Genomic DNA, 25,601 nt, shown 5'->3' with positions numbered 1-25,601 from the left:
CTAGCAGAATTCAAGGTTCTGAAAAAGTAGGATGTAAGGCAGATAAATTTTGGTGCACGGAATAGGAAACACATTAGGGACAAGTCTATGACATGTAAAATGGTTGCTATCATTATAAAGGATGATTTTTGCCCACATGGCAGTTTTGTCTGGCCTACCACACTGCCTTAGGTCACCAATGTAATTGTGAACAGGTGAGTCTCTAAGGATTGAGGGAAATAGGAATTTATTTGGCCACCTCTGCCCCAGTGATGGTGTAGTCATAACAATTGCAAATTACTTTTTTTTTTTTTTTTGAGATACGGTCTCACTCTATAGCCCTGCATAGAGTGCCACAGCATCATACACAGCTCACAGCAATCTCAAACTTTTGGGTTTAAGCAATCCCCTTGCCTCAGCCTCCTAAGTAGCTGGGACTGTAGGTGCCAACCACAGGGCCTGGCTAGTTTTTCTATTTTTAGTTGAGACGGGGGTCTCTCTCTTGCTCAGAGTGGGAAAATTACATTGTTTAAACTTTCTAGAAGAGTGACAATGTGGCTGAGCTGTTAAGGCGAGGGAACACTGAAACCTTCTAGAAGGAATGGTGCCTACCCTTTGCCAATCCCTGGGGGTTCCTGAGGCCTTGATTGATCAAACTTTGTATTGTACCCCTCAGGATCCTACATTCAACACCCCTGAAGGCCAGACCTTGCTCCAAGCTCGTCCCATTCAGACCTTGGAGGAGGAATGAATGTGCTGACCTAGCCAAGAGCAGGCAGCAAGGCCAAGGAGGTTGTCCATCTGCTCAGGTGCCTAAAGTTATACGAATACAAACAACAGTTTATCCTTCAAAGCCCATCTCTGTGAGCTGTGGAGCCAGAGAGAGGGATGGTGGGAGTGGACATGCCCCAGGTGAGCTGGGCTCTGGGAAGGCACATCCACCACACCTGGGGAGGAAGAGTCTTGAGCAGTGATGGAGTGGAAGGGATGGGACTGAACCAACCAGTCCCCCAACCAACACACACAGATGTTCCTAAGTGTTTATCAAATGAATGGGTTGATCCAGTGCTTTCGAGTTTGGACCAGAATATACATCAGAACCCAAGGGAGAAACACTTCATTCTTCAGTCCCCTTTGGTCAGTCAACAGGTATTTATTGAGCATCTACTGTGTCCCCAGCAGTGTTTTAGATGCTGGGGACACCACAGTGACAATGGCAAATGAGCTCCTTGACCACAGGGAGCTTATGGGCTGGTGGGAGGACCCAGCAAGTGGTCACAGAACACGCTGCAGAGGAGAACAGGGTCCCTAACGCTCATAAGGTCCCCCCAGGACCTGGAGCCTGGCAAGCAAGTTAGACCCAACCAGGTACGGTGGAGGGAGAAGCAGATCTAGACAGACAGCTGTGCCTCCCAGGATGTCTGAGGGTAAAATCCAGTATTGAAAGAGTTGGTGGCCTCTAGACATAGCATGACGTTAACAAACAGTAACAATAAAAATAAGAAGACAGCTGCTATTTCTCCTGTCTCTCCATCAAGAGAATCTTCACTTCCCTGTCATGGGCTGTGGCTTTAATTAGGTACATGGTTCCTTTAGAAATAATTAGAGATGTGTACAGTTATGATTTAATAAAAATTAAGTAAAAAAAGTTTAAAACATTTTTTAAAAAGTAATACTTACAGACCGTAATCAGTTACTATTCAGAAGTCTTCTTCAAAAACTAGTTGGCAGATGCCTTCAGACTTGGCCTTAAAACTTTCCCAACACTCTGACTACTTGAAGGCCAAGTCCTGAGACACTATGGTGGATTTAAGTCAAAAAGAAAAGAGGAAGAAGCCAAGCCAGCCCACAGTCAGCTTGCACACTTGGGCATGCAGTTTTTTGTTCAGAACCATCTGGAATAATGAGACTCAGTTTTCAATTCCAGAATCCTCTATTTAAAAAAAAAAAAAAGTTGCTGACATCAATTTGCATCACCTGTGGGTTCTCTTTTGGCAGCAAGGAGTTGGAGGGGAAATCTCAGACAGGACTCAGCCTCCTTCCGAGGTTGTGACAGGTTCCCCAGCTCCTGCCGTGTATTACGGCTCATTGCTCAGACTGCCCCTGTGGAAAGTGCTGGCGTCTCATCTTGGGGGCTACACTGTGCTCTTGTGGCTCTTGTTCAACTGTGGGGCCCCCTGAAATCCTGAAATCGGGGCCTTGATCGTTGTCCCGAGGCCACACCTGCCCTCCTGTATCCCACAGCTCTTAGAATCTCTGGAGAACACGGATAAGGAGTGAGGACAGCAGTGGGTGTGCACGTCAGCAGAAAGGAGACAGTCCAAGGTCAGCAGCCTCAAGGCTGGCTGGGCTGTCTTCCTCCTCAAGGGCCAGTTACAGCAATGCTGTCTTTGTTCCCAGAGAATTGTTGGATGGGAAAATGTGAGTTACAAAACAGAATAATACCAATTAAAACATATGAAAAAAGCTGGAAAACCATACCAAACCATGAATAATAATTACGTCTGGTTAATGGGAGTTCAGGAGGATTTTTTTTTTCCTTTTATTGTTTTCCTCTAATTATTACCATTAGTTTCTAGAATTATTTTAAGAACTATAGCAACCAAGAGAAAAAGAGACAGAGAGACGAAGAGGCTGAGATGAGGTGGCAGAAACAGACCCAGGCTGGAATGACTGACAGAGCAGAGAAGGCGGAACTGGCCTTACATACTTCGTCCCATCGAGCAAAACCCTCTGTGGGAGGATGTTCCAGGTGGAGGAAGGAGCCCGTGAAAAGTCCCAAGTCCAGCTGGGGAGGGGTGGCTCACAGGTCTGTAATCCCAGCACTTGGGAGGCAGAGGCAGGCGGATTGTCTGAGCTTAGGGTTGGAGACCAGCCTGAGCCAGAGGGAGACTTCGTCTCTAAAAATAGCCGGGCGTTGTGGCGGGCACCTGTAGTCCCAGCTACTCTGGAGGCTGAGGCAAGAGAATCGCTTAAGCCCAGGAGTTGGAGGTTGCTGTGAGCTGTGAATGCCATGGCACTCTACAAAGTGAGACTCTGTCCTCCCCCCCCCAAAAAAAAAGAAAAGAAAGGAAAGTCCCAAGTCCAGAGTATAACATCGTCACTCATTGTGTCCTCTGCTTTAGAAAGAAACAGGTAGAGGAGCGGCTCCTGCTCCCCCATCCCTATGCATGGGTGACAGGTGAATCCAAGGTGCAGCCCTTCCCCAGGACAGCTCCCCTGACTCCTGGCTTACAGCTGCCAGAAAGTCTGATCCCCGCCACCCTGCAGCACCTTGGTCCCCACCACGGGGGAGTGAACCGCTCAGAAGCACTTCTGCAGCTGCCTGGCTGTCAAAGCCAGCCCACGGATGCCCATTTTATCTTCTGCACTGGACTGCAGCAGCTGCTGAGTGTCCTGAATGTGGCCGTCTGCATTTTGCTTACAAACCCTCTTCCTAAGGCCAGTTGTTCCTGTTTATATGAGTGCCTTGACATTGGCTGTCTTCTCCCACACCAAAGAGCACAGGATGATTCTCTGCTTGCATAGGTGCAGGGGAGGGCATGGAGGGTGGATGTGTCTATCACCCAGTGGCAGCTGCCTCTGCCCTGGAAAACAAGTGCAGCCCAAACAGGGACTTTTTCCTTCTGGCAAACCAAATGGGAAGTTCAGTGCATAAGCAAACCAAAGCGCAAAGGGGCACACCAAAGAGATCTGGTTATCCTGGAGCCTGTGTGGGCGGGTGGCTCCTCTGCAATGCCAAGACCTTAGACAATAATGCCACTTGGGCTGGAAGGCTTCTCCTGTTTGATTTTTGGGGGGATCAGGAGGAGAGGAGAACCTGGCATCCTCTGTCTTGTAAATGGGCTTAAGGGCTGAGACTCTGAGGCCACATTCCATATTAGAAGAGCAAGCCAACTGGATATCAACCCCAGTGCCCTGTGGCCCCAAGACTCAGGACTAAGAACTCAACCTCTTTGGGCCTTGGTGTGCTCATCTGTGAATCAGAGCTGAGCACATCCCCCTCTCAGGGTGGAAGGGACTCGAGATACGTTGTGTCAGGTTCCCGGCACCAGGTACAAGTTTCCTACTTGTTAGGTCCCTTCCCTTCCCCAGGTGATGTCCATCCATGAAAATGCGATTTCAAAGGAATGCACCTGTGGCCTTCTTCAAAGACTAACTAGTTTTGAAGTGCCTGGCCCTGTGCTGGATGTCGGAGACACATCTATGAATGAGACAGATGTGGAGCCTGCCACCACGGTCGCCAGCCAGGCAGATTGGCCTTCGCTGGAGTTTTCGGGTAGTCAGCAGTGATGGCAGACTGTATATTTCATTGTTCTCCCATCTGGTCAAAGACAGGGGAATAGGGACCAGCTCCACAGCTATGTTTGGCTCCCCTAAGGAAAAGGACTGGACTGCTGCTGGTGGCTGAAAGTTTTGTTCTGGTGCACCTCATGGGTGGATCGGGATTCAGGAACAGGAGGTGGGGGGGCAGGTTTGTGCCCTATTGTGACCAGGGCTGTGCCAGTAGTTTGTTCCCTGTTAGGCCACATGCCATAGCCAGAACCCAGCAGAGCTCCGGACCTGGGCACTGTAGGAAAATGGGAAGTAGTGATGCCCGTTGCCCTCAGGGTCTCCCCAGCCCTTGGTGGGGTCCTGGCTGGCAAGCATGTTTTCACAAGTGTTAACTGCAAGGGCTGTATTTGTAGGTGACCTAAAAAACAAGTCATTGGATTTCATGTACTTTTTAAAAATTCACCTTTCATTGCATTTGAACTAAACCTTGTTGCCCTATCTCTGAGTCTCCCCATTTCTTCCCCTCTCCCCAGACCATCCTCCAAAGCCCTAGGGTGGGGTAGCAGGCAGGAGGGCCTGTTATACACAGTACTAGGTATTAAAATACCTTTTGGGGACCAGCCACCTAAAAGCACTCCTATCAGAGTGGCCATATCAAAACCTGAGCTCAGTCGGGGGTGGGGGTGTCTGGAATCTTCCTTCCTTTCTGGAACTAAGTGTGTATTAAGTATCTTACGCATGTACTTCCTGACACCTAGACCTCACAGAGGGCGCCAGCCTGTGCTTTGTACCCAGAGTGTATCATCTCGCTTAATCCTCACGCTGCACTCCCATGTAGAGAGTATTGCCAGCCCCATTACAGACGGGGAAACTGAGGCCCAGACCAGTGAAGCGACGTGTCCAAGGTCACACAACTCTCATCTCCAGAGTGTATGCTCTTTAACAGTGTTGTGCCTCCGCCATGCTCTTTAGCTAGAAGATGATAGAGGTGGGAGTATCTTGCATGTGGCTGTTATGGGCCAGGCTTTGATCTTTGCCTGATGTAAGATCTGGGGTCCTGCTTTCCAGACCCTACAGGGAAAAGACCTCCCAGGTAGATCCAAGATGCTCCCATGGAATGGAAGGAAGATGAAAGCAGATATTTATAAGGCCTTTGTGGGAAGAAGTAACACGGTGACTGTGAGTGTCAAGAGAGGGCCTTGCCTGATTCTGGAGATACCTTCAATCCCAGCAAGTTCCCTGTGTCCATCCCTGGCCCCTACCCACATGCCATAGAGGACTGAACGCTCTCCTGGGGTCACTCGATGAGAGTAACACCCAACACCGTCACACACACTGTGTTCTAGGCATTCAGAAGAAAGCTGTACATATTTTGTGAGGCCGGTACTACCACCATCCCCACCTCACAGATAAGGAAATTGAGGCACAGAGAGGTCAAGTGACTTGCCCGAGGTCATACAGTTAAGTAAGTGGCAGACCCAGGGCTCTACTGATCTTATCTGTATTGCCCAGGAGGAGGGGAGCTCTACATTTGAGGCCTAAAGGTAGGAAGAAGTGGATTTAGAGTTAGTTTCTTTTCGAAGCCAGCTGGGGGAGCAGTATTGAGCCTCTGATGATGCCTGGATGGCCGCCACGCCCCCATAGCCCAGCCCCTCCAGTGCCAATGGAGCACCAGCATCCCCGGGTGCTGCCTGGGAAGGTGAGCTCATGTTCCCTCCCTGCCACCACCAGCTCTCTCCATAGCCTGTAGCTGGGTCTCACTCTAAAGGATGCAGCAGGACCCTCAGTGTGCCAGTATCTCTGAGACAAGTGGCGGTGAAGGCTGTGAGGGCCACACCTGCCAGTGAAGCCGCTTGCCAAGAGGCACCTGGTGAGTGCTGCTCGAGCCGGTCAGGAAGGTCCACGCAGGGCCAGTAGACTTCACGCTTCTCTGCAGAAGTGGCATGCCTTTCTATTTATTTCATTATTTTAAAAAATGTATTTCAGGGTAACTGGAGCTATGGAGCTGCTTAAGGAAAATCCAGCCCCAAAATCCATAAGAAAGAAGATGATAGTCTCGGGTTTGGTCCTGCTCCATCTAGGAGCAAGACCTCTCTGGAAGGGTCAGCAATTTCAGGCCCTGTGTAGGCACTTGATGAATGGCGTTCAGTTAAACCTCACCCTGGGCCCATTTTATAGATGCGGAGACTAGGTTCAGAGAGGTAGACTTGTCCAAGATCATGCAGTGAACAAGGGCAGGATTTGACCTCAAGATTCTAACTCAAGCACCTGCCATTCCTCCCACTCTAAATGGAGTTACAGCTAGAAAATGGAGTAGGGTGCAGTGCTCCAGCCCCCATATTTCTTCCTTTGCTGGGGGAGAGACGAGGACCTTGGTTGGGTTCCTGTCTCTGGTTCATTCCATTCTCCATCCCATGGGATTCTCAATCAGCACCTGCCACCTTATTCTCAATCAGCACCTGCTCAGTCACATGCCCCTGGGGTAGGGGGTGGCACCTACTTCCTGGGAACAGGAAAATACAGATGAAAGGCAGTTGATGAGATCCAGAGGAGGAAAATTGGGGGCAGGGTTGCGCATTTGTCTGATAAGTGCTGCAGTGATTCTGTGTCATAATCATTGTTGTTTACCTGGGCCCTGCTGGCACCACGTGGCCCAATCCAGACAAGCTACAAAAACTCCAGGTTTGCTTGTGCTCTTCAAACAGTTGTTGAGCCCCTGCTCCGGCAAGCCTGGTGCTCAGCCCAGGGAGTCGGGGTCAGGGGCTGCCAGGATGGGCAAGGCATAGTCCCGGTGCTTAAGGAGCCAAGGTGGGGTCAGACAGGTAAACAGATGGTTACAGTATGTTGTGAGGAAGGAGTAAGTTCTTGTGTCCAACTGCCCATGTTCAAATCCAGACTCCACCACTTGCTTGCTTTGTAACTTAAATTGGTGCCTCTCTGGGCCCGGTGCGTTGGCTCTTCCCTGATCCCAGCACTGTGGGAGGCCAAGGTGGAGGATCACTTGAGGCCAGGAGTTTAAGAGCAACATAGCGAGACCCTGTCTCTACAAAAAATTTAAGAATTAGCCAGGAGTGGTGGTGCATGCCTGTAGTCCCAGCTACTCAGGAGGCTGAGGCAGGAGGATCACTGTAGCCTAGGAGTTAGAGGCTGCAGTGAACTATGATTGTGCTATTGCACTCCAGCCTGGGTGACAAAGCGAGACCCTGTCTCTTAAAAAAAAAAAAAAAAAATTAGTGCCGCTCTGGGCCTCAGCAAGCTCATGCATAAAATGAAGATAATAAATCTCTACCTTGTAGGACTGATATAGGACTAAATGTGTTACTACACAGCAAACGCTTAGAACAATGCTTGGCACGTAGCACTCCAAATATATTAGTTCTGGTGGTGCCGGTAGCTGTGTTGTTAGTAATAACAGCAACAACAGTAACAAGAATAGTGATACCATGTGCTATGAGACAGGGAGGCCTGGGTCACTGGCAGAACATCAGTAAAGGTGCTGACCTGAGCCTGGGGATGAAGGGAACGGGTAAATGGAAAGTTCTGAAAGGCCCTTAGGAGTTAGCAGGAAGAGGAGAGTGGGCGATGGAGAGAGGGACTTTGGGGCAGAGGACTCAGGCCTATGCAGGCCCCTTAGGTGCAAGAAAATGGAGAAATTGCAGGGGCCTCATGTACCCACTGGGTGACCCTGCATGGGATGGGGCTGCTGAGCGGTGGGCAGAGCCCAGTGCGCCAGGCCCAGGAGTCTGCACTCCTGTGCAGTGGAGACCATTGAGGGCTTAAAGCACACGGCCAGCAGAGCGGCAGCTGTGATCTGTGCCTCTGTTCTGGTCTGGAGGGGACCCACGCTTAGAGCCCAGAAACTAGGGGATTGACAGCAGCAATCCAGGCACAAGGAGGTGTGGTTTATACCAAGGTTGCCAGGATGGGAGCAGGGCCAGCTGTGGGGACTGATGATGCCCAGGTATCTGTCAAGGTGTCCTGGCAAACAGCAGTGTCATTCCCCTGAGACACGGCACAGGAAGAGGCAGGGAAAACTGACGTGCAGACATTCTGCGTTGGAGGTTCCTGTGGGACATGCCAGGGGAGCAGCAACCAACGGGAAGGTGAGACTATGCTTTTCTCCTCCCCCATGAATCCTGCTTCCCAGTGTCCCCCTCTTCGTCCTTGTGTCCCTCCAAGGTCTGGAGGGAGGAGCATTCCATGGGGAAGAACAGGAGGTTCAGCTGCCCCGAGTGTGCCAGGCTGAGTGGAAGGAAGGATGGAAGGGGAGAAGGGAGGAAAGAAGGCAGGACCGAGACAGAGAGAGAGAAGGGCCATTTTGTAGAAGGCGATGCTCAAAAAAGGACAAGTGACTCACAGCTCAGAGTGTCCACCCAGCCGGGGTAAGCTGGAGATCCGCCCGAAGCAGCCGGCTTCGTCCCATGTATTTCCAGATGTTTCTGGTTAGAAATTCCTATACCACTCAGAGAAAATGCCCTGCCCATCGGGATTCGACCCAGTTTGAAGAGTGGCCCAGACTGACTGAGGTCCAGAGCCCAGAGAAGTAGGACAGCATCCATACGGAACCTCGGGAAGCCCGTGTGGCCCCCTGGGAGCCTGGCCTGGGAGCACTTTGCTTGGTCCAGACTGGCCAGGCGTGGCTCAGAGAGCAGCCCCTGGAGAGGCTGGGTCAGTTCTCAACTCCACCCAGGTGTGCATGAAAGACAGAGGTCTTTTGAATCCTTTTAAGTTCCCCAAACAGTGCTGTAGGTGTGCAAGAAGTCGTGTGTAAACTCCCCTGAAAAGCTGATGTGTGAAAGCCAGGAAGAAATCAATGCATCCTTCTGCAGTGGGAAGCTGCCTCACTGTAGGGCTTAGAAACAAAATAGGGCTTTGGGGAACAAGGCCAAACCATGCCCTGTGACTTCCAGAAGTGAGACCAGGAATATCTGTGCAAAGAAGATTTGATCCCCGTTTATAGGTAGTTAAGCTTTCTGGGCCTCGGTTTACTCATCTTAAAATGGAGAAAACACTTCTCAGGGTACTGTGAGGATGGACTGAGGTGGCAGCTGTCACGCGCTTGATGGGATGCCTGATGTGCCCCCAGATGCCTGTAGGTGAATTTTTAGTTTTCTTTGCAGTTTTCTGTTATCTGGCCACCCTGGGGACTGGTTAATGAACGATCAGTTCCAGAATCTCCTAGATTATTCTGCTTCACTCCAAACCTCACACTGACCTTTCTCCTAGTGCCTTCCTCAGGGCAGTCAGCAGACACAGAGGGAGATGTTGTTGTTGCCCACGAGAGACTCCAGAGGAGGGAGAGTCCCCCACACCAGGCCGGTCTGAGACTGTGCTGGGCAGGGGGAGGTGAAAGAGAAGCCCGGGAAGGGGAGCCCTCCCTGGCTGTCAGCAGGTGCCTTCGTTCCCTGGAGATGAGGGGCCTCCCCTAGAGGCTTCAGTTACCACAGGAAATACATTCCTTCGTGAAAACCTGCTCCCAGGCCCTGGTCCCACTTGCTCTTCTGTACTCCTCTGTGCTTTGCCTTGGCTCAGAGAATGCCACTTAGTGTGTATAAAAAGATTCCCAGTGCCCTTCCTTACTCAGCTGGTGTAATTATGTCTGCACAGCTTCCTCTCTGGAAGGCCAGGGTCGGGGTGTGCTGCAGCCTCCTGGCCCGGCAGGCACATCCAGCCTCAGTGACCAGCCTGCCCTATGACTTTGGGCACACAGCCTGTGCAGGAACAGCCACCAGTCCCTCCCCAGCCGCATCTGGTCCACAGAGGTGCCCTGCTCTCACCTGCCTGGGTCTGTCCTCACTGCTCCCCTCGCACCTGCCATCCGCCGTCGCCTGCTTGGATACCTTCTCCTTTTAGCCCAGCTCACTCTTTCTGCCCTCCTGTGCTTTGCATGGACACTCCTTTCTCAGGAAAATCATTCCCTGATCTCCCAGGCTGGACCAGCACTTCTGCTGCCTGCCTCTGCAGCACCTGTTCACAGCGAGCGCAGAAACATCAGCTAAACACTCACTAAGGAAGGGCACCGCCTGGCCTGCCTGACCTCACCCTTACTCTACCTTCTGACGGAATGCGCTCTGTTTCCTGAGCTCATGTGCAAGGCCACGCGCACCTCCCTCCTTCACCCCATCTTTACAGCCACCTTTGAGACAGGTTGTACTTTTGGGCCCGTTTTACAGATGAGGAAATAAAGGCTTGGGAAAAGCCCCAGGACTCACAGCTGGTAGGGCTCTATCCGGGAGTCTGACTCTTGGCCACTGAGCTACACACCTCATTCCCTGGGTCAGCGCTTGTTAGCTACCACACTATCATCTTTTCCTTTCCTCATCTGTATCCCTGGTAAGTGTGAGCTTTCTCCCTGAAATCTTAGTGTGCTTTCAAGAGGGCTCCGCCAGCGCCTCAGCCAGAAGCTTGGTTATATAACTGGGAGTAGACTGGCTGATTGAGGCCAGGTACAGAGTGGCCACCAGGTTGCAGTGTCTCCTCTGGGGATGGAGAAGGGCAGGAAGGTTCACAGGCTAGGGGTGAACTGCCCACCCCAGAGCCCCTGGGGGGAAGCAGGAGCTGCAGGTGGCAGGCACTTTCAGCAGGAGGCTGGAACCAACAGTGTGCTGCCTGCCAGAAAGGCCTGGTCCAGCTGGTGTGGGTGTGCAGACCCGAGCCCTCTCGCTCCTTCAGCCCTGAATTCCCTGAACTCAAGCAGGGAAAGTGAAAGGAAAAGGGACATCAGCCACTCTCCCTCCCTGTTAACACCTTAGACAGCAAAGGTCTAATTGGGGAAGCCGAATGTGAGGAATCTCCTCATTCTTCCATTACCACATTGGCCTAAATTTCTAGAGGATAAAGGGAATTTTCTGGGCCAGGGGCGGTCATCGGTGCACCCCTAATGCACTGGACACCATCACATAGAACCATAGATCAGTGCTGTTGAAAGCCCATTTTACAGATGAGAATACTGAGGCCCAGATTGATATCTAACTTGTCCGAGGTCCACAGGCAGCTCTCTGGCTGCAGAGTCTGTTCTGAACCCTCTGTTCTGCTGCCCCTTCATGGAAACAGCCATACAACAAAGATATATATTTTTTCCATGAGAAAGAACTTTTAGCTATGAATATTAATTGCATATCAGAATGGCTGTGGGCCAGGTGATTAGCTGAGTTCTTTGTAGACTTTATTCCTTTAAACCTCATGACAGCCTATAAGGTATGTGCTGTTGTCAACTCTTGCTTCACAAATGAGGAAACTGAGGCAAGGAGGGTGGAAATGGTTGACTCTAGGTCATGCTGCTAATTAGGGGTGTTGCCAAGATTCACCTGCAGATGGGTCTGCCTGTCCATGGTCTGATCTCCTACCTGTCAGGTCGAGTCAGCAGAAGCCCAGACGTCCTGGGCAGGGTGAGCCTTTGTTCACTGACAGCAAATACTCTTGGTTTTTGTTCAGTATTTATTTACTGATGTGTCAGGGAGACATCAATTTTCAATAAAAATTGTATCCTGAAATCAATTCATTAAGTTTCTTCCACCTAGTTTCAGCAGGGTCACTGTCATTTAAAAAAAAAAAAATTGTGTGTGTGAAGACTTTTCCCAGGTCTTGCCTCGCTTTTCTTTAATGAGTTCCCAAATCAGGCCGGCCAGGGGGGCCTCTCCTGTGTTCCTTATTCCAGATAATAAAATGGGTCACCTGCTCCTATTTGGTTTCAAAATTGCCACTGAAACTGACTCCACATGTGTTGCAAAAATACTCCTCTGAGGGTGGTAGAAGGAAGTAAGGATGGTTTCTTCCCCCTCACAGAGACGTTTCAGCACCACTGCGGCCAGCCACTACCTGGCTGGCCTGCCCCTTGCACTGTCCCAGAATCCATCGCTGCACCCCTGGGTGGAGGGCTGCTGGTGGATGGAAGCAGAAAATTCCTTTTCACTCCACAGTTCAGCAGCCCAACCAAAAGGCGAGAGAGTTGGGCCCCAGTCATCACCCTGCTGTCTCTTGTAAGGGGATGGGTGAGCACCCACCTCTGGGCCTCAATTTTGCCATCTGAAACTCAAGAGTGTGGTGGCAGATAATCACAAGGGTAGGTATTTTCTAACTCTGAAGCTCTGAGTTCCAAGGACTTAGGGGTGTGAAATAATTTGAAAGCTCTGCCAACAGAAAAGTATTTATATACCCCCAGTGTCATGAACTTGAGGGTGTCTCATTCACCTCTGGGCCCCAGGTCACCACCTATGACCTCCTGTGGGACTCCGATTTATTGATCTATATCAGGCATCCTCAAACTTTTTATTTTTTATTTTTTTATTAAATCATAGCTGTGTACATTAGTATGATCATGGGGCACCATACACTTGGTTCATAGACCGTTTGACACATTTTCATCACACTGGTTAACATAGCTTTCCTGGCATTTTCTTAGCCTCAAACTTTTTAAACAGGGGGCCAATTCACTGTCCCTCAGACTGTTGGAGGGCCGGACTATAGTTTAAAAAAAAAAAAACAACTATAAGCAAATTCCTATGCACACTGCACATATCTTATTTTGAAGTAAAAAACAAAACGGGAACAAATACAATTCACACTGCTTCATGTGGCCTGCGGGCCGCAGTTTGAGGACGCCTGATCTATATATTCCCAGTTGTGGCTTAAGCAGCAACCCAGGTGCTTATGTTTCTCACTAAGTAGCTGATGAATTTAGATGTCTTGTCCCTTTCTGATTGCAGATGGGCTTTTCTTCTTACAAAAGGAAAAAGGCAGCAAACTGATAAGCTAAAATACATTCATACTGCAAAGACGTTGATGTGTTGCCCAAAGCTTATCGCCCTTTTCTGAATCCTGCAAGTATTGGGCCCTGAGTGCCTGGAACACAAAGATACCAGGACCTGTCCCAGCTCTGGGGGAGGGACATGAGCTGAGCGCACATCATTCATGGTGGTTGACTGCGATCAGGAGGGGGCAGCTTGAGACAAAGGGGACCAGTGAATGTGTGGAAACAGCTCCTTTGGGGTCCCAGGCTTGTTGGTGTTATTGAGGGGGTGTCTCCCGGGCAGGGGTGGGAAGAGGGCTTTGGGGCTCCCTCTGCAGAGCTAGTTCTAGCTCTTCTGTTGGCAAAAGACCAGGCTTATGCTCTCTGGGAAACACACAATACGCAGAAATGAAGCCCCCCTTCCCAATGGTTCATGCGTACAATTGGAACAATGGGAGAATGGGATATTGTTGAAACATACTACTTGATTAGAAATAAACCAGGTTTTTGGGGTGTCTTCAATCCGGAGTTTGGTTATTCTGAAATTTCATGCGTACTTTATAGTCTGTTAATACATATTAATAGCTAATCTTTTGTATAGCTAGAAAATTGCTCTTTAGACCTCCAATTTGTCTAAGAGCTGCCACTTCTGTCACTCTCCTTCTGTGTCAGTGAGGTACTGAGCCACCGTGAGACAGGCGTTTCGTGCAGATGACAATTGTGTTCGGCGTTAACTGCAAAACCCACTCATGTAAAAGCGAGGCTCAATCAGCACTTCTCAAATGAAACAGACCACCAGGTTCAGAACTGGTCTGGCAGAACCACCAAGGGGCAGCGTTGAGAGCAGGTTCACAGGACGACTAGATCCTGTGAGTCAGAATGTCCCAGCATGGCATCTGGGAACCCCCCTTTCATCATAGACCCGGGTGGTTCTCTCATATGCTGAAGACCAAGAGCAGAAGGCAGACAATCTGCCCACCGTGCTGGGCACTGAGGAAGCAACCCTGTTTCATGTTTACAGACTCCTTCCCAAGTGCTTGCCATGTGTCAGGCACTGTACTGGGCACTTACCATGTAGGCTCTCCTTTAATCCTCACGACAACCCTGAGAAATAGACACTATTGTTGTCCCCATTTTACAGATGGGGAAACTAAGGTGAAGGACTCACATGATTGAGGGCAAACTATAAGTAGAATATTTTGGGAAGAAAATCAGGAAGGGAACCAATGAAGTCAATGGTTCAAGGAGGGGGCGGCCAGGAGAGCCTGGAGGGTCATAACTCGTGCCTACCAAGAGCATCACCTTCCATGAGGCCATCTGGGCGGAGGCCAGTGGGCGGAGGCTGCCAGCTTCCTTGGCTGGGAGAGGAGTGAGCCATTGAGGCTGCCCAAAGGAGCCTTCTTCCTCCTCCCTGCCTTCTGCCAGCAGTGACTTCCGAGGGCCTCAAAGCATCAGCAGGTGCACGGTCTGCTCGCCCCGCTGACTGAGATTTCCCAGGAAATCCAGCCTCCCAAGCAGTGTGAGAGCCACGTCCCTTCCTTGCCATTGTCCTTGTTCTGGGCCACCATTCACTGGAAGCTGGTCCAGCTTGGCAGCAGCCCCACTCCTGTTCCTGCACCCTTCGGCACCCTGCCCAGGCCTCCGGAAACCCAACCAGCTGATCAGAGATGTAAATAAAGGCCTTCCAGCTGCACCTGGCCAGGGCGGAAAGGGAGCCCCGGGGGCACACAGCCTTAGGCCAAGCCCTTCTGGGCAGCCCCTGGTGCCTGCCCTCTGGAGCGTGATTTAATTTTCCTCCTCCTGTTTCCTGGACTCACCAGGCAGGTGGAGAGTGCCATTGACCTCCCCTCATCGAACACTGATGCCCCCACTCTTGTCTCTTGGCCTCCAGCCTCTGGGCCGATGCTGAGCTCTGGTGTGGCAGCTGCAGGCTCTGAGCCACACGCTCACCAAGGGAAGACGGGGCCAGGAATTGCCAGTCTGGGCACCAGGAAGCCCCAGCACAGCCTCATCACCCATCTTGGGACCTTTACAACCATCCTGAGTCATTCCTTCCTTCCTTCATTCATTCACTTACTCATTCAACAATGCTTTGGGCATACAAAGTGAACGAAAAACTGAAAAATACTTAGAGTTAACATTCTAGAAGGGAGAGACCAGCAAAATAGGTAAATTGTAATAAACACATTAGAAGAGACGAGTACTACAAAGGGAAGCAGGGAGGGGATGGGGAAGCTGAGTTTCCAGGGACTTCTCTTAATAACCCTGCTGTGGGGGAGGGCGGGGCGTTCCTAATGTCCTTGGGGACCTACACCATCTGGCTGTTTTTCTTTTGCAGTTTCCCTGGCTGGGTTTGTGACCCTAACCCAGGTCAACAAATTTAAACTCGGCATACAAAAGAAGTACTTTAATCACTAGCCTGAAAGAACCCTTCCTGTCACTTAGCAAGGCCTGGGCTCCCCTTTCTGCTCTTTTGTTTGTGCCCACAAAGCTCCCAAGGTTAAGATGGGGCTCTGAGGCTTCACTCACACAAGGCTGGTGTCTGCTGGGCCAGGCTAGGGCTGCACACAGAGGCCAGTGGGGGCCCTCAGCACCTCCTGCCTCATCTCAGGGCTCAAAAGGCGTCTCACCCATGGTGATTTGCCATCTTCCTTTTGCTTTGGAAAGGCAGGGAAAGCTTTTGCAGGGATTCAGTCTTTGCTCCTTGCAATTGGACAGGTGTTTCCCTAGTGACAAGTTGAAGTCCCGAGAAGCTGCTTTCCCAGCAATGTTAAAGTCAGGCAACTTGCAATCAATGCTTCCCGAAACCCTGTACATTTTGCAACAGGTTTAGACCAGATTGTTCCTTTAAAAGCCCAGTGTTTTCCTCCTTTCTTTCCTAAGCATAGGAGTTTTTAAGCATTTTGTAATACATATTATGGTTCCTTAAGGGTGCACCCAAAGGCATCTGAGAACAGTGGCCTGATAGACTTTTTATCCCTGGCCCTACTGAATGAAAAGCCCTTCATCTTACACCACCACCACAACCAGGACCAGGAAAGTGAAATTTGCTCAAGATCACACTCAATTCCAAGTGTCTGCTTTAGTTTATAGTTGCTGGCCTTGGAGCCTGGAAGCAGTGGTTCTCTGCAGAGCTGGCCACACCCAGAGCAATTACTTCAGTTCTCTGGGGTCGGACCCAGGCCTCTGTGGTGTTTAAAGCTTCCCCGGGATCTCAGTGAACAGCCAGGGTTGAGATTCACCACTCCAGTGGCTACCCAGGGGATGGTAACACCCAGGTGAGGGCACAGCCTGCGTGAGTCAAAGCCCAGACCCACTTCCTAGCTCCCTGACTTTCAACAAGTTAATTATTGCCCCATGCCTCAGTTTCCCCATCTGTAAGTTTGCAGTACAAATGACACTGATTTCATAAAGCATGAGGATTAACAGTGGCTGGTACATAGTAAGTGCTCGATAAATGGTAGCGTGTATAAATGTGTGCCTCTGTTTTAGCTGTGGATGTGGTTTCCTGAGTGATTGCTCATGACTAGCCCATCCCTGGAGAGCTGAGGATTTCCTATACCAGAAGGAGAGGTAATAGAATCAGAGCCAATTAGATCTTCAGGTACCCCCTCTCCCCCGCCATCATAGATGATGATATTACAGCTGCCATGCTAGAAGGGGCTTGTGTTCAGATTTTAAAGCAGAGACACTGAGGCTGTGCCCACGCTAACCACTGTTAAAGGCAGATTCAGACAACCCCTAGGCACTTGATGCTTCCACATTAGCCTTGTTCTCTGGGTCCATGTCCCTTCGTCTGGCCGAGCCGGGCAGTCAGATGGGGCCACTGGTCTTCCTCCCATGTGGATTCTTGTGTCTGAGGGAGGTTGCAAACACCACAGGAGATGTTTTAATTTAAGGGAAACCAGCTCTTCTTCTTTTTAAGAGGAAACGTAGTAAAATTTTAAAGACTTTTTCAAACGGTCCCTAAGTTTGGTACTTAAGCTAATTATGGTTGCCTTTTTTAAATGTCCAAATTAAAAATAGACATCTAAAGGAGAATGCAGGACACAGCCCAGAGCCTGGGGCCAGGTTCAATTTCCTAGAATCAGCCCTCCTCTGGCCTAATTTATACTTTGGGGAGATCAAAGGGAGATGAAGGGAGTTGGAGGCTGGGGCTGGGGGCGGATCTAGGAGTCGCTTGCAGCAGATGGTGAACCTGGGTTCTATGTTCTGTAATTAAGAATAGCTGTGAATTGGTGAAAGATGTTAGATTACAGTCATTTCCACGTAGTATAAAGCTGTGGTTCTCAAAGTGTGGTCCCCAGGCCAGCAGTATCAGCATCACCTGGGTAATGGGTTGAATTGTGCCCTCCAAAAAATTCCTATGCTGAATTCTGGGGTCACAGAGCAGCGCAGAATATGACTGTAGTTAGACACAGGGCCTTTAAAGAGGCAATTAAGTAAAAGTGGAGCTGTGTGGGCAGAGCCCGAATCCAATCTGACAGAAGTACCCCTAAGAAGAGACACTCACCAGGGGTGTGTTCACGGAGGGTTGACCTTGTGGGAAGGCAGCAGGAAAGCAGCCCTCTGCAGGCTGAGGAGAGAAGCCTTGCTGACACCTTGGCCTTGAACTTTCAGCTTCCAGAACTGCGAGGAAACAAACTTGTGTTATTTTAAAACCAAATGCCAATTCTTAGGCCGTATCCCTGACCCTACTGAGTCAGAAACTCTGGGGGTAGAGCCCAGCAAACTTTGTGTCAATAGTCCTCCAGGTGATTTTCACGGATGCTAAAATTTGAGAGCCACTGGCATCACGTAGCTCGCCCAGGAGAGGATGAAACATGGTTGGAAATGGGGACTGGTCTGCTGATAGGCTCTGGAAGTCTCTGGAAAAGTCCCCGTGGGTTCTATAAAATGAGAAAGTGTATGTTAAAGTGTTCTGTATGTGCTGAGGAGTTCTGCAGACATTAGATGGAAGAGAATTGTAACATTAGTACTCAGCTGAAGAATGCAGCCCTCTAAATACTCCAACATAAGCAAATTATGAATCCAGGAATCTCCCCTCCTGACTGAATTTTCTCAGTCCTTTAAAATCGTGGACTTTTTCCACTCCACCAATTTGGAATGTTTCCCTTTCCTGATAACTGCAGCAAGGAAATTTACTCATATTTCCACTATGTCCTTGCTTCTAGGAAGCCCACATCAAATGAGATTCTTAATCTCAGCCCTCATGATATTAAGATAGTCTTATTTATTTATTTAGACAGAGCCTCAAGCTGTCACCCTGGGTAGAGTGCCATGGCATCACAGCTCCCAGCAACCTCCAGCTCCTGGGCTTAAGTGATTATCTTGCCTCCACCTTTCAAGTAGCTGGGACTACAGGCGCCTGGCTACATTTTGGTTATAGTTGTCATTGTTGTTTGGAGGGCTTGGGCTGGATTCGAACCCACCAGCTCAGGTGTATGTGGCTGGCACCTTAGCCGCTTGAGCCACAAGCGCCGAGCCAAGATATTCATTTTTTTCAATTTCAATTTTATGTTGCACATACGTCCTTCGTTATAATCTCTTCAGACCCTTTGACAAAGAATAAAAAGAAGAGGGGAAGGAAAGGAAGTGTGAGAAGAAAGAGGTTGATTTCGAGGACAATTAATGACAATTAAGGTTATGGGGGGGAGGAAAAGCAGAAAGAGGGACGGAGGGAGGTGGGTGGGGCCTTGGTGTGTGTCACACTTTATGGGAGCAAGACATGATTGCAAGAGGGACTTTACCTAACAATTGCAATCGGTGTAACCTGGCTTATTGTACCCTCAATGAATCCCCAACAATAAAAATAAAAAAAAGAAAAAGCAATTGTAAAGGAACACATATAGTATGATTCTGTTAATGCAAAGCTTAAAAATCAATCTAAATAAAACATACTGATAAATTAAAAAAAAAAAAGAGGTTAATTTCACAGCCCAAGTAATTATCAGGTCAACGAATCCCTGCTTTGTAAAATGGGTAAAATTTGTTTGGAAAAGACTGATGTTCTCTTTCAGTGACAGGGGACAGATGTTTCCTCCTTAATGAGTCTTCTTCACTCCCTCTTCTGCCTGATGTCCCAAAGCTGTCAGTCCCCTGAGTAGGTCTTGAACTGTTCAGGGAACATGTTAGTTGCTGAAGACTTAAGGACAGTTACAAAAGCTCCTCTGAGCCCTGGATGGGGACAAAAATGTCATCCCGTAGACCAGGGGAACATGAAAGTGATGTGAACAGGTTTGCATTTTTTAAGTTGAAAATTGCTGTTTTCTTGATCACAATTTCTAACAAGCTGTTGGTCCTATCAACAAACATGGAGATTTGTAGAACACTCCAGGCTGCCATCAGAAATCTCTCCTGCCCCATCTCAGCATTATGGCAAAGAATTCACCTCGTCCTTCTGATCTGTCCAGAGCTGCCCTTATTCCAGATTTCATAAACCAAAGTTCAAGAAGTCCAGAGATAGAACCGCAAGGGGTCTGGAGTTCTGGATAAGAATTTTATTAATTTTGTGTTTTTATTTGGACCCACCATTTGGGTCCAAAACTGCTGTGGGGAAGAAAAGGAAGAGGAAGAAACCTCAAACACCCCATTTTAAAGCACCACTGAGTTACTTTCTGCTTCTGCAATTGGTTGTAAAATGATACCATGATATCGTTTCCATTTTTCCTGCCTTTGTGGTCCTGAATGGAATATTAACTGGCAAGCTGCCTCCCCGGCATTCCAGGAAATTGTCACCAATTGAAAAGAACTGGTGTGGGGGAGGCTTCTTCCTCTGCTCATCTTAGTAACTTATTGCCTTAAATTGTCCTTAGGAATTAAAATGGCAAAGCTGATGGGCACTCTTCCCTTCTCAGTTCTTCCGTTTCCTTCAGCACATTTTTTTTTCTTTTTTGTAATGGCATTGCGTAATAGCCCAAGAGGTCCATGAATGCTCCTCTAAAGGTGATGAATACATCTGCTAAGAATTCATGAATTGCAAAGGTCAGAGTTTTTCTAGTTAAAATAAATACGAATTGAATTCAATAACCAAGGACTGACTGCAGCAAAATTACAGAGCTGGTGAAATTCTCTTTGCAGCTCCTGGCCTTTTTTTAGAGGGTGGGAGATTTCTTTTTTCTGCTTTCATAATAGACTGCCTACATATGAGCCACCTACTTTGTGCCTTACTTTGTCCAAAGCCTACACTCAACTTGATCTTATTTACTAAATGCTGAACTGTGCCTTATTTGATTTAATCAACACCCCTGCAGGGAAAGTGGTACTATCCCATTTTGCAAATGAGAAAACTGGGACTCAGAAGATTAAAGCTGTTGTCCAAGACCAAGCCCCAGGTCTTGATTTCAAATCTCATCCTTTTCCTGTTTACTAGTACCCGAACACTTTCCTTATTCTTCTGTGTAAAAATCTTATTTTATATAATGTTATCTTCTCTTACACATTTATACTTTAGTATGAACTTGCTCAAAGTTATTGACTGAATGCCTGACTCCTGTATTAGTTTCCTAAGGCTGCCATAATAAATTACCATAAACTGGGTGGCTTAGAACAGAAATTTATTCTCTCCCAATTCTAGAAGCCACAAGTCTGAAATCAAGCTGTTGGAAGGGCCGTGTTCTCTCTGAACTGACCCTTCCTCCCCTCTTCCTAGCTTCTGGTGATGGCTGGCAATTCCTGGCTCTGACTCAGCCCTCATGTGGTATTCTCCCTGTGTCTCATGTCACTGCTTTCCCTTCCTATGAGGACACCAGTCACTGGATTAGGGCCCCCTAATCCAGTATAACTCATATTAACTCATTGCATCTACAAAAACCCTGTTTCCCTACAAAGTCACATTCTGAGGTTCTGGGTGGACATGAATGTTGGAGGGACACTACTCGTCCCAGCACACTCTCTAATAAAGAACTTTCTGGTATTTATGAACAATTGGGAAATCCCTTTAGCTACAGAGAGACCTTCCTACTTGCACATCAAAGAGCTATGTAGATCCCTAAAGAGATTATTGAGTCATTCATTCATTCATGCAACATTAACTAACTGAGCATCTTCTATGTGGCAGGCATTTTTTTCAAGCACTGGAGAAACGGCCATGGAAAGGCAAAGCCCCCACTTCATGGTACTTATACTTGGCAAGGAGAAAGCTTTATGCTAGAATGGTGTGAAAAGCATAGATCTGGAGTCACAAGATCTGGTGTGAGTCACACTTCTGCTTCTCACAGAAGGACTTACCTTGGGGGAGTCCTTTAGCCTATCTCAGCCTGTCTTAGCCTGTTTCCTCACTGACGATGGAAATCCTGAGACCAGAGGCCTTCCAGGAGGTAATGAGGAAGGATGCTCTCGGCAAATCATTATCAGTATTATTGGTGTGGCTGTTGTGTCTGACAGACACTTAGCCATAAAACAGGGATTATAATGAAACTGACCCCTTGGGTTACTGATTGCATTAAAGCAGTTAATATGTTTATGGTTTTTAAGTGGTTGGAGGAAGGAGTTATTTTTGCAGTACCTGGCGCACAATGGCACACATCTTGGACAGGACCTGGCACACAAGGAGCATTCAGTCAGTGTCAGCTATTATCCTGATGGGTGTCATGCATGAGGGAAAATCCGGAAATGCTGCAGCTTGTTTGCAACATTTCTTGGCATATTCATAACATCACTGGATATTTGGACTGATCAAGTGCCCATGCCTAATGGGCTTTGAGACTTGGTGGCAAAAATCTTAGCAAGACAAAGTAATGCAAGAGCCTAGGCAGTGAGGAAGAACATTCTGGAAGATTTCCCATGGACTCAGAACAGAACACATGGCCACCAGTTGGCTCTACCCAACAATAGAAGTGGCCAAGACCTGGACAATCAGCTAACCTACTAACTGCCTCTTTCGACAGACAGGGCAGGTGAGGCCTAGAAGGAGAGGAAAGGAGGAAATAATATTGATCGTTTGTCTGCTGTGTTCAAGTCTTTCCACACAGTTCATTCCCCATAATCCTCACACCAGCCCAACAGGGCATCGAAGTGATTACCTCCGTTGTACAGGCAAGAAAAATAAGGCTAAGAGAGATCCAGTCCCCACATTTGGATCATAAAGATTCAGAAACCGGATCCCATGATGAGTAGCCCATGAGTCTTTGCACATACAAGACTGTTGCTCTGCTCTCTGTAATAGAGTTAAGCTTGTTGATTAGTGGCATTGAGCCTGGGAATAACTGGAGGTGAGTAATTTGCCAGTTCTTCCCAATGTGGCAAACTCCTGCAGGCCAGCTGTGTTTTACCAACACCCTTATGTCCACACACAGACTTTGCAAAGCATTAGCACCCGTCTCGGTTTGCTTCCTCCCTTGAGCATGAAAATTTTTAGTGGTGATGGCATCTAGTTTGGAGTGTTGCTGGGAAGGTCGGACTTAATGCGTGTAAATCACCTGCGAAGGCACCTCATTCTGAGCTCTTTGGTTTGGTTCTGCAGTTGGCAGGGTCACTCTCAATGCCATCACCATCATGGCATCCTGGGCACGATGTAACACAGGGTGCAATGGCTTTTCTCCAGGAGATCCCTCAGGTCCCAGGAAACTCACAGTATTCCTACCTTTTGCCCTTTCGCATTGTAGGATGCACCATGTAGACTGTGGTTCAGAGTTGGAAGTAGAGGACCAGATTCTTGGGTCATACCCGAACTCTGGGCTCCACTGACTTGGCTATCTAGGTAGTTAGGGGATTTCACTGGTACCTCTTAGGACTCAAGCGCACCCACTCTGGCCTGGAGGAGGAAGTTTCTCTGGGGTTCTGAGTCCCTTTGAAGCAAGTGACCACAGGACTTGAGGAAAGCCAGCACAGCACGACGTAGACCAGGGAGTTGTCCTCCGTATTAAATTGGGGAGTCGTGTTCTACAGACGCTTGGTGCTGAGAGTGCTCGGAGAAGGAATAATTCTGACACTTTTATGGCAGGGAGTGGGGGGGGCCTTGAAGGATTGTCAAATGTGTATCAGTAGAGGGGGAAGAGTGAGCCACTGGTTTCACTGGAACCCCCTTTGGTTATAAAGGGGTGAGGAGCAGGGATGAGACTGGGCTACGGAGAGCCTCACATGACCTTCGTATGCTTGGGGGGGGCCAGAAGGCAACCAGGGCACCGTGTCACCTGTAAGCCCCAGAGCCCTAGTGGCCCTTACTTCTCTATCACTTTTACCTCAATTAATATGAATTGCCTTTTTATTGAAAAGGGCACCTTCATGAGGAGCCGGTGGAAGTACTGAAGCTGGGAGTGGGTGCCTCAACTCCATAAAACCCTCTGAGTCCCCAGATGCCAGTCACCAGGATGGGGCAGAGCCAGGCAGAGTGGTCTTGGGTTTCCTATTCCAGATGGCCTAGGGAGACTGGTTCAAACTGGGGACCAGTGGCCTCTAGGGAGAGACCTTTGCTCTTAGAATTTAATGGACCACATCTTCCCATGCGTTTCCCTTTAGCCTGGACAGAGGCTGCCAGCTCTCTGCCCTGGTGCCTCCTAGACTCTGAGCCCCCTGGGTCACATCTCCAGCTGCCAAGAGCAGGACACTTTTCCATCCTGAGGCGGGGGGTCTAAAGGTCCGCTCTGCAGCCAAGTGGAAATGTTGCAGACACATATCAAGCCCGTATTCCTCTTGTGTCCCCTCTGCAGCTGGAGCTCTCCAACACTGCCGTCCTCCACCAGATGCGGCGGGACCAGGTGACGGACACGTGCCGCGCCAACAGCGCCACCAGCCGCAAGCGGCGGGTGCTGACGCCCAGCGACCTGAAGCACTTAGTGGTGGACGAGGATCACGAGCTCATCTACTGCTACGTCCCCAAGGTGGCCTGCACCAACTGGAAGCGGATCATGATGGTCCTGACCGGGCGGGGCAAGTACAGCGACCCCATGGAGATCCCCGCCAACGAGGCGCACGTCTCCGCCAACCTGAAGACCTTGAACCAGTACAGCATCCCGGAAATCAACCACCGCTTGAAAAGCTACATGAAATTCCTGTTTGTCCGGGAGCCCTTCGAGAGGCTGGTGTCGGCCTACCGCAACAAGTTCACGCAGAAGTACAACACGTCCTTCCACAAGCGCTACGGCACCAAGATCATCAAACGGCAGCGGAAGAACGCCACCCAGGAGGCCTTGCGGCGCGGCGACGACGTCAAGTTCGAGGAGTTCGTGGCCTATCTCATCGATCCGCACACCCAGCGGGAGGAGCCCTTCAACGAGCATTGGCAGACCGTCTACTCCCTGTGCCACCCCTGCCACATCCACTACGACCTCGTGGGCAAGTACGAGACACTGGAAGAAGATTCTAACTACGTCCTGCAGCTGGCAGGAGTGGGCAGCTACCTGAAGTTCCCCACCTATGCAAAGTCTACGAGAACTACTGATGAAATGACCACAGAATTCTTCCAGAACATCAGCTCAGAGCACCAAACGCAGCTATACGAAGTCTACAAACTCGATTTTTTAATGTTCAATTACTCAGTGCCAAGCTACCTGAAATTGGAATAAAAGGGGGTGGGGCGAGGGAGAGAATCGTGCTTTTTAATTTAAGATTTTTATTTGTCAAAAGAATTATATGGATATTGGGTTATTTTGTAAATTAATATTTCTTCGGGGGTGATGCTGCAAGCAGCATGGTGAGAATTATTTAAAATCCTTCGCAGGGAAGGGCAGCTGTCTCTGCAGGGGAATAGGATGGGTTGTCCTTGTTTTTAGAAGTGAATACTGCAACACTGTCTCAAAGGTTTCCTTGTGTTCTGGTGAATTCCATGAATTGTGCATTCCATAAATTCTAATTAATATTATTTATAGTTATTTAAACATGGTCTCTATAGATTTCTTTTTGTGATAGCAAAATCCTAACGTCTTTCCAGAAGAAATCTATGTTTCATGCTTTGCTTGCTACAGCTCACTTGGGGTTTTCCTTTCTAACCTCTCATGGAGTCATGTGATAACAGCCATTGTCATGTGTACCAATGCCACCATTCTTGAATTTCTGCTAGAAATAAATCGGTTTCTATTGCACTTAGAGGCATCTTTGCAAGGGACTCATTCCAAACCAATGCCAAACCTGAAAGTTCCTTGCACTAAAGAAATGTGATTTTTTTTTTTAACCCAAGGAGAGAGCTGATTGTAGCAAATTTTTCACCAGAATGAATAGTCTGATAGAATAGGCTTTTTTTTTTTTTTTTACAGAAATGTTTAACTGGCAGTGCCAGTTGTGATGAAGGTGAAGTGGCTGTTGCTTTATTTTCCACAAATATTTATTGAGCATCTACTTTATTCTAGGCCATGCAGATATAGCATTGAACGAACCCAATAGTTTTGTCCCTCAAGAAGCTTTACATGGACACACAGCCTCCAGCTCAAAAATTAGAAAACCCCTGATATTTGTGGATGTCCATGGGGTTTGGACTATTCATAAGCAACCCCAGGGGGTTCATGATCCCTACAAATTTGCATTTTTATGTCCCAAATTTGAAAACCATATGCTTGAAGCAGGCCACTTAACTTGGTGAGTAATTTCAAGCTCAGTGCCCAACACATGAGATGGTGAAAATGTTTCCTATCATGTACCCCTTTTAATATATTGATAGTATCTGCCTTTAAACCCCACGACAGAT

The 25,601-nt window shown here is 48.7% G+C and overlaps 1 protein-coding gene across 3 annotated transcripts in view; it reads left to right on the top strand.

The window, feature by feature from the left end:
- CHST11 (carbohydrate sulfotransferase 11) overlaps positions 1–24,798 on the top strand; it is a 257,898-nt gene extending 233,100 nt beyond the window's left edge. For all 3 annotated transcript variants that reach the window (XM_053585505.1, XM_053585507.1, XM_053585506.1), the window contains exon 3: positions 23,632–24,798. In XM_053585505.1, coding sequence (XP_053441480.1) covers positions 23,632–24,486 — 855 coding nt within the window. In that variant the 3' untranslated portion in view covers positions 24,487–24,798. The remainder of the gene's footprint in view (positions 1–23,631) is intronic.
- The last annotated feature ends 803 nt before the right edge of the window (positions 24,799–25,601 follow it).

This window comes from Nycticebus coucang, chromosome 3 (genome assembly GCF_027406575.1).
Source record: "Nycticebus coucang isolate mNycCou1 chromosome 3, mNycCou1.pri, whole genome shotgun sequence".
NCBI classification, from domain to species: domain Eukaryota; kingdom Metazoa; phylum Chordata; class Mammalia; order Primates; family Lorisidae; genus Nycticebus; species Nycticebus coucang.
This window is presented reverse-complemented; position numbering and strand designations above follow the sequence as displayed.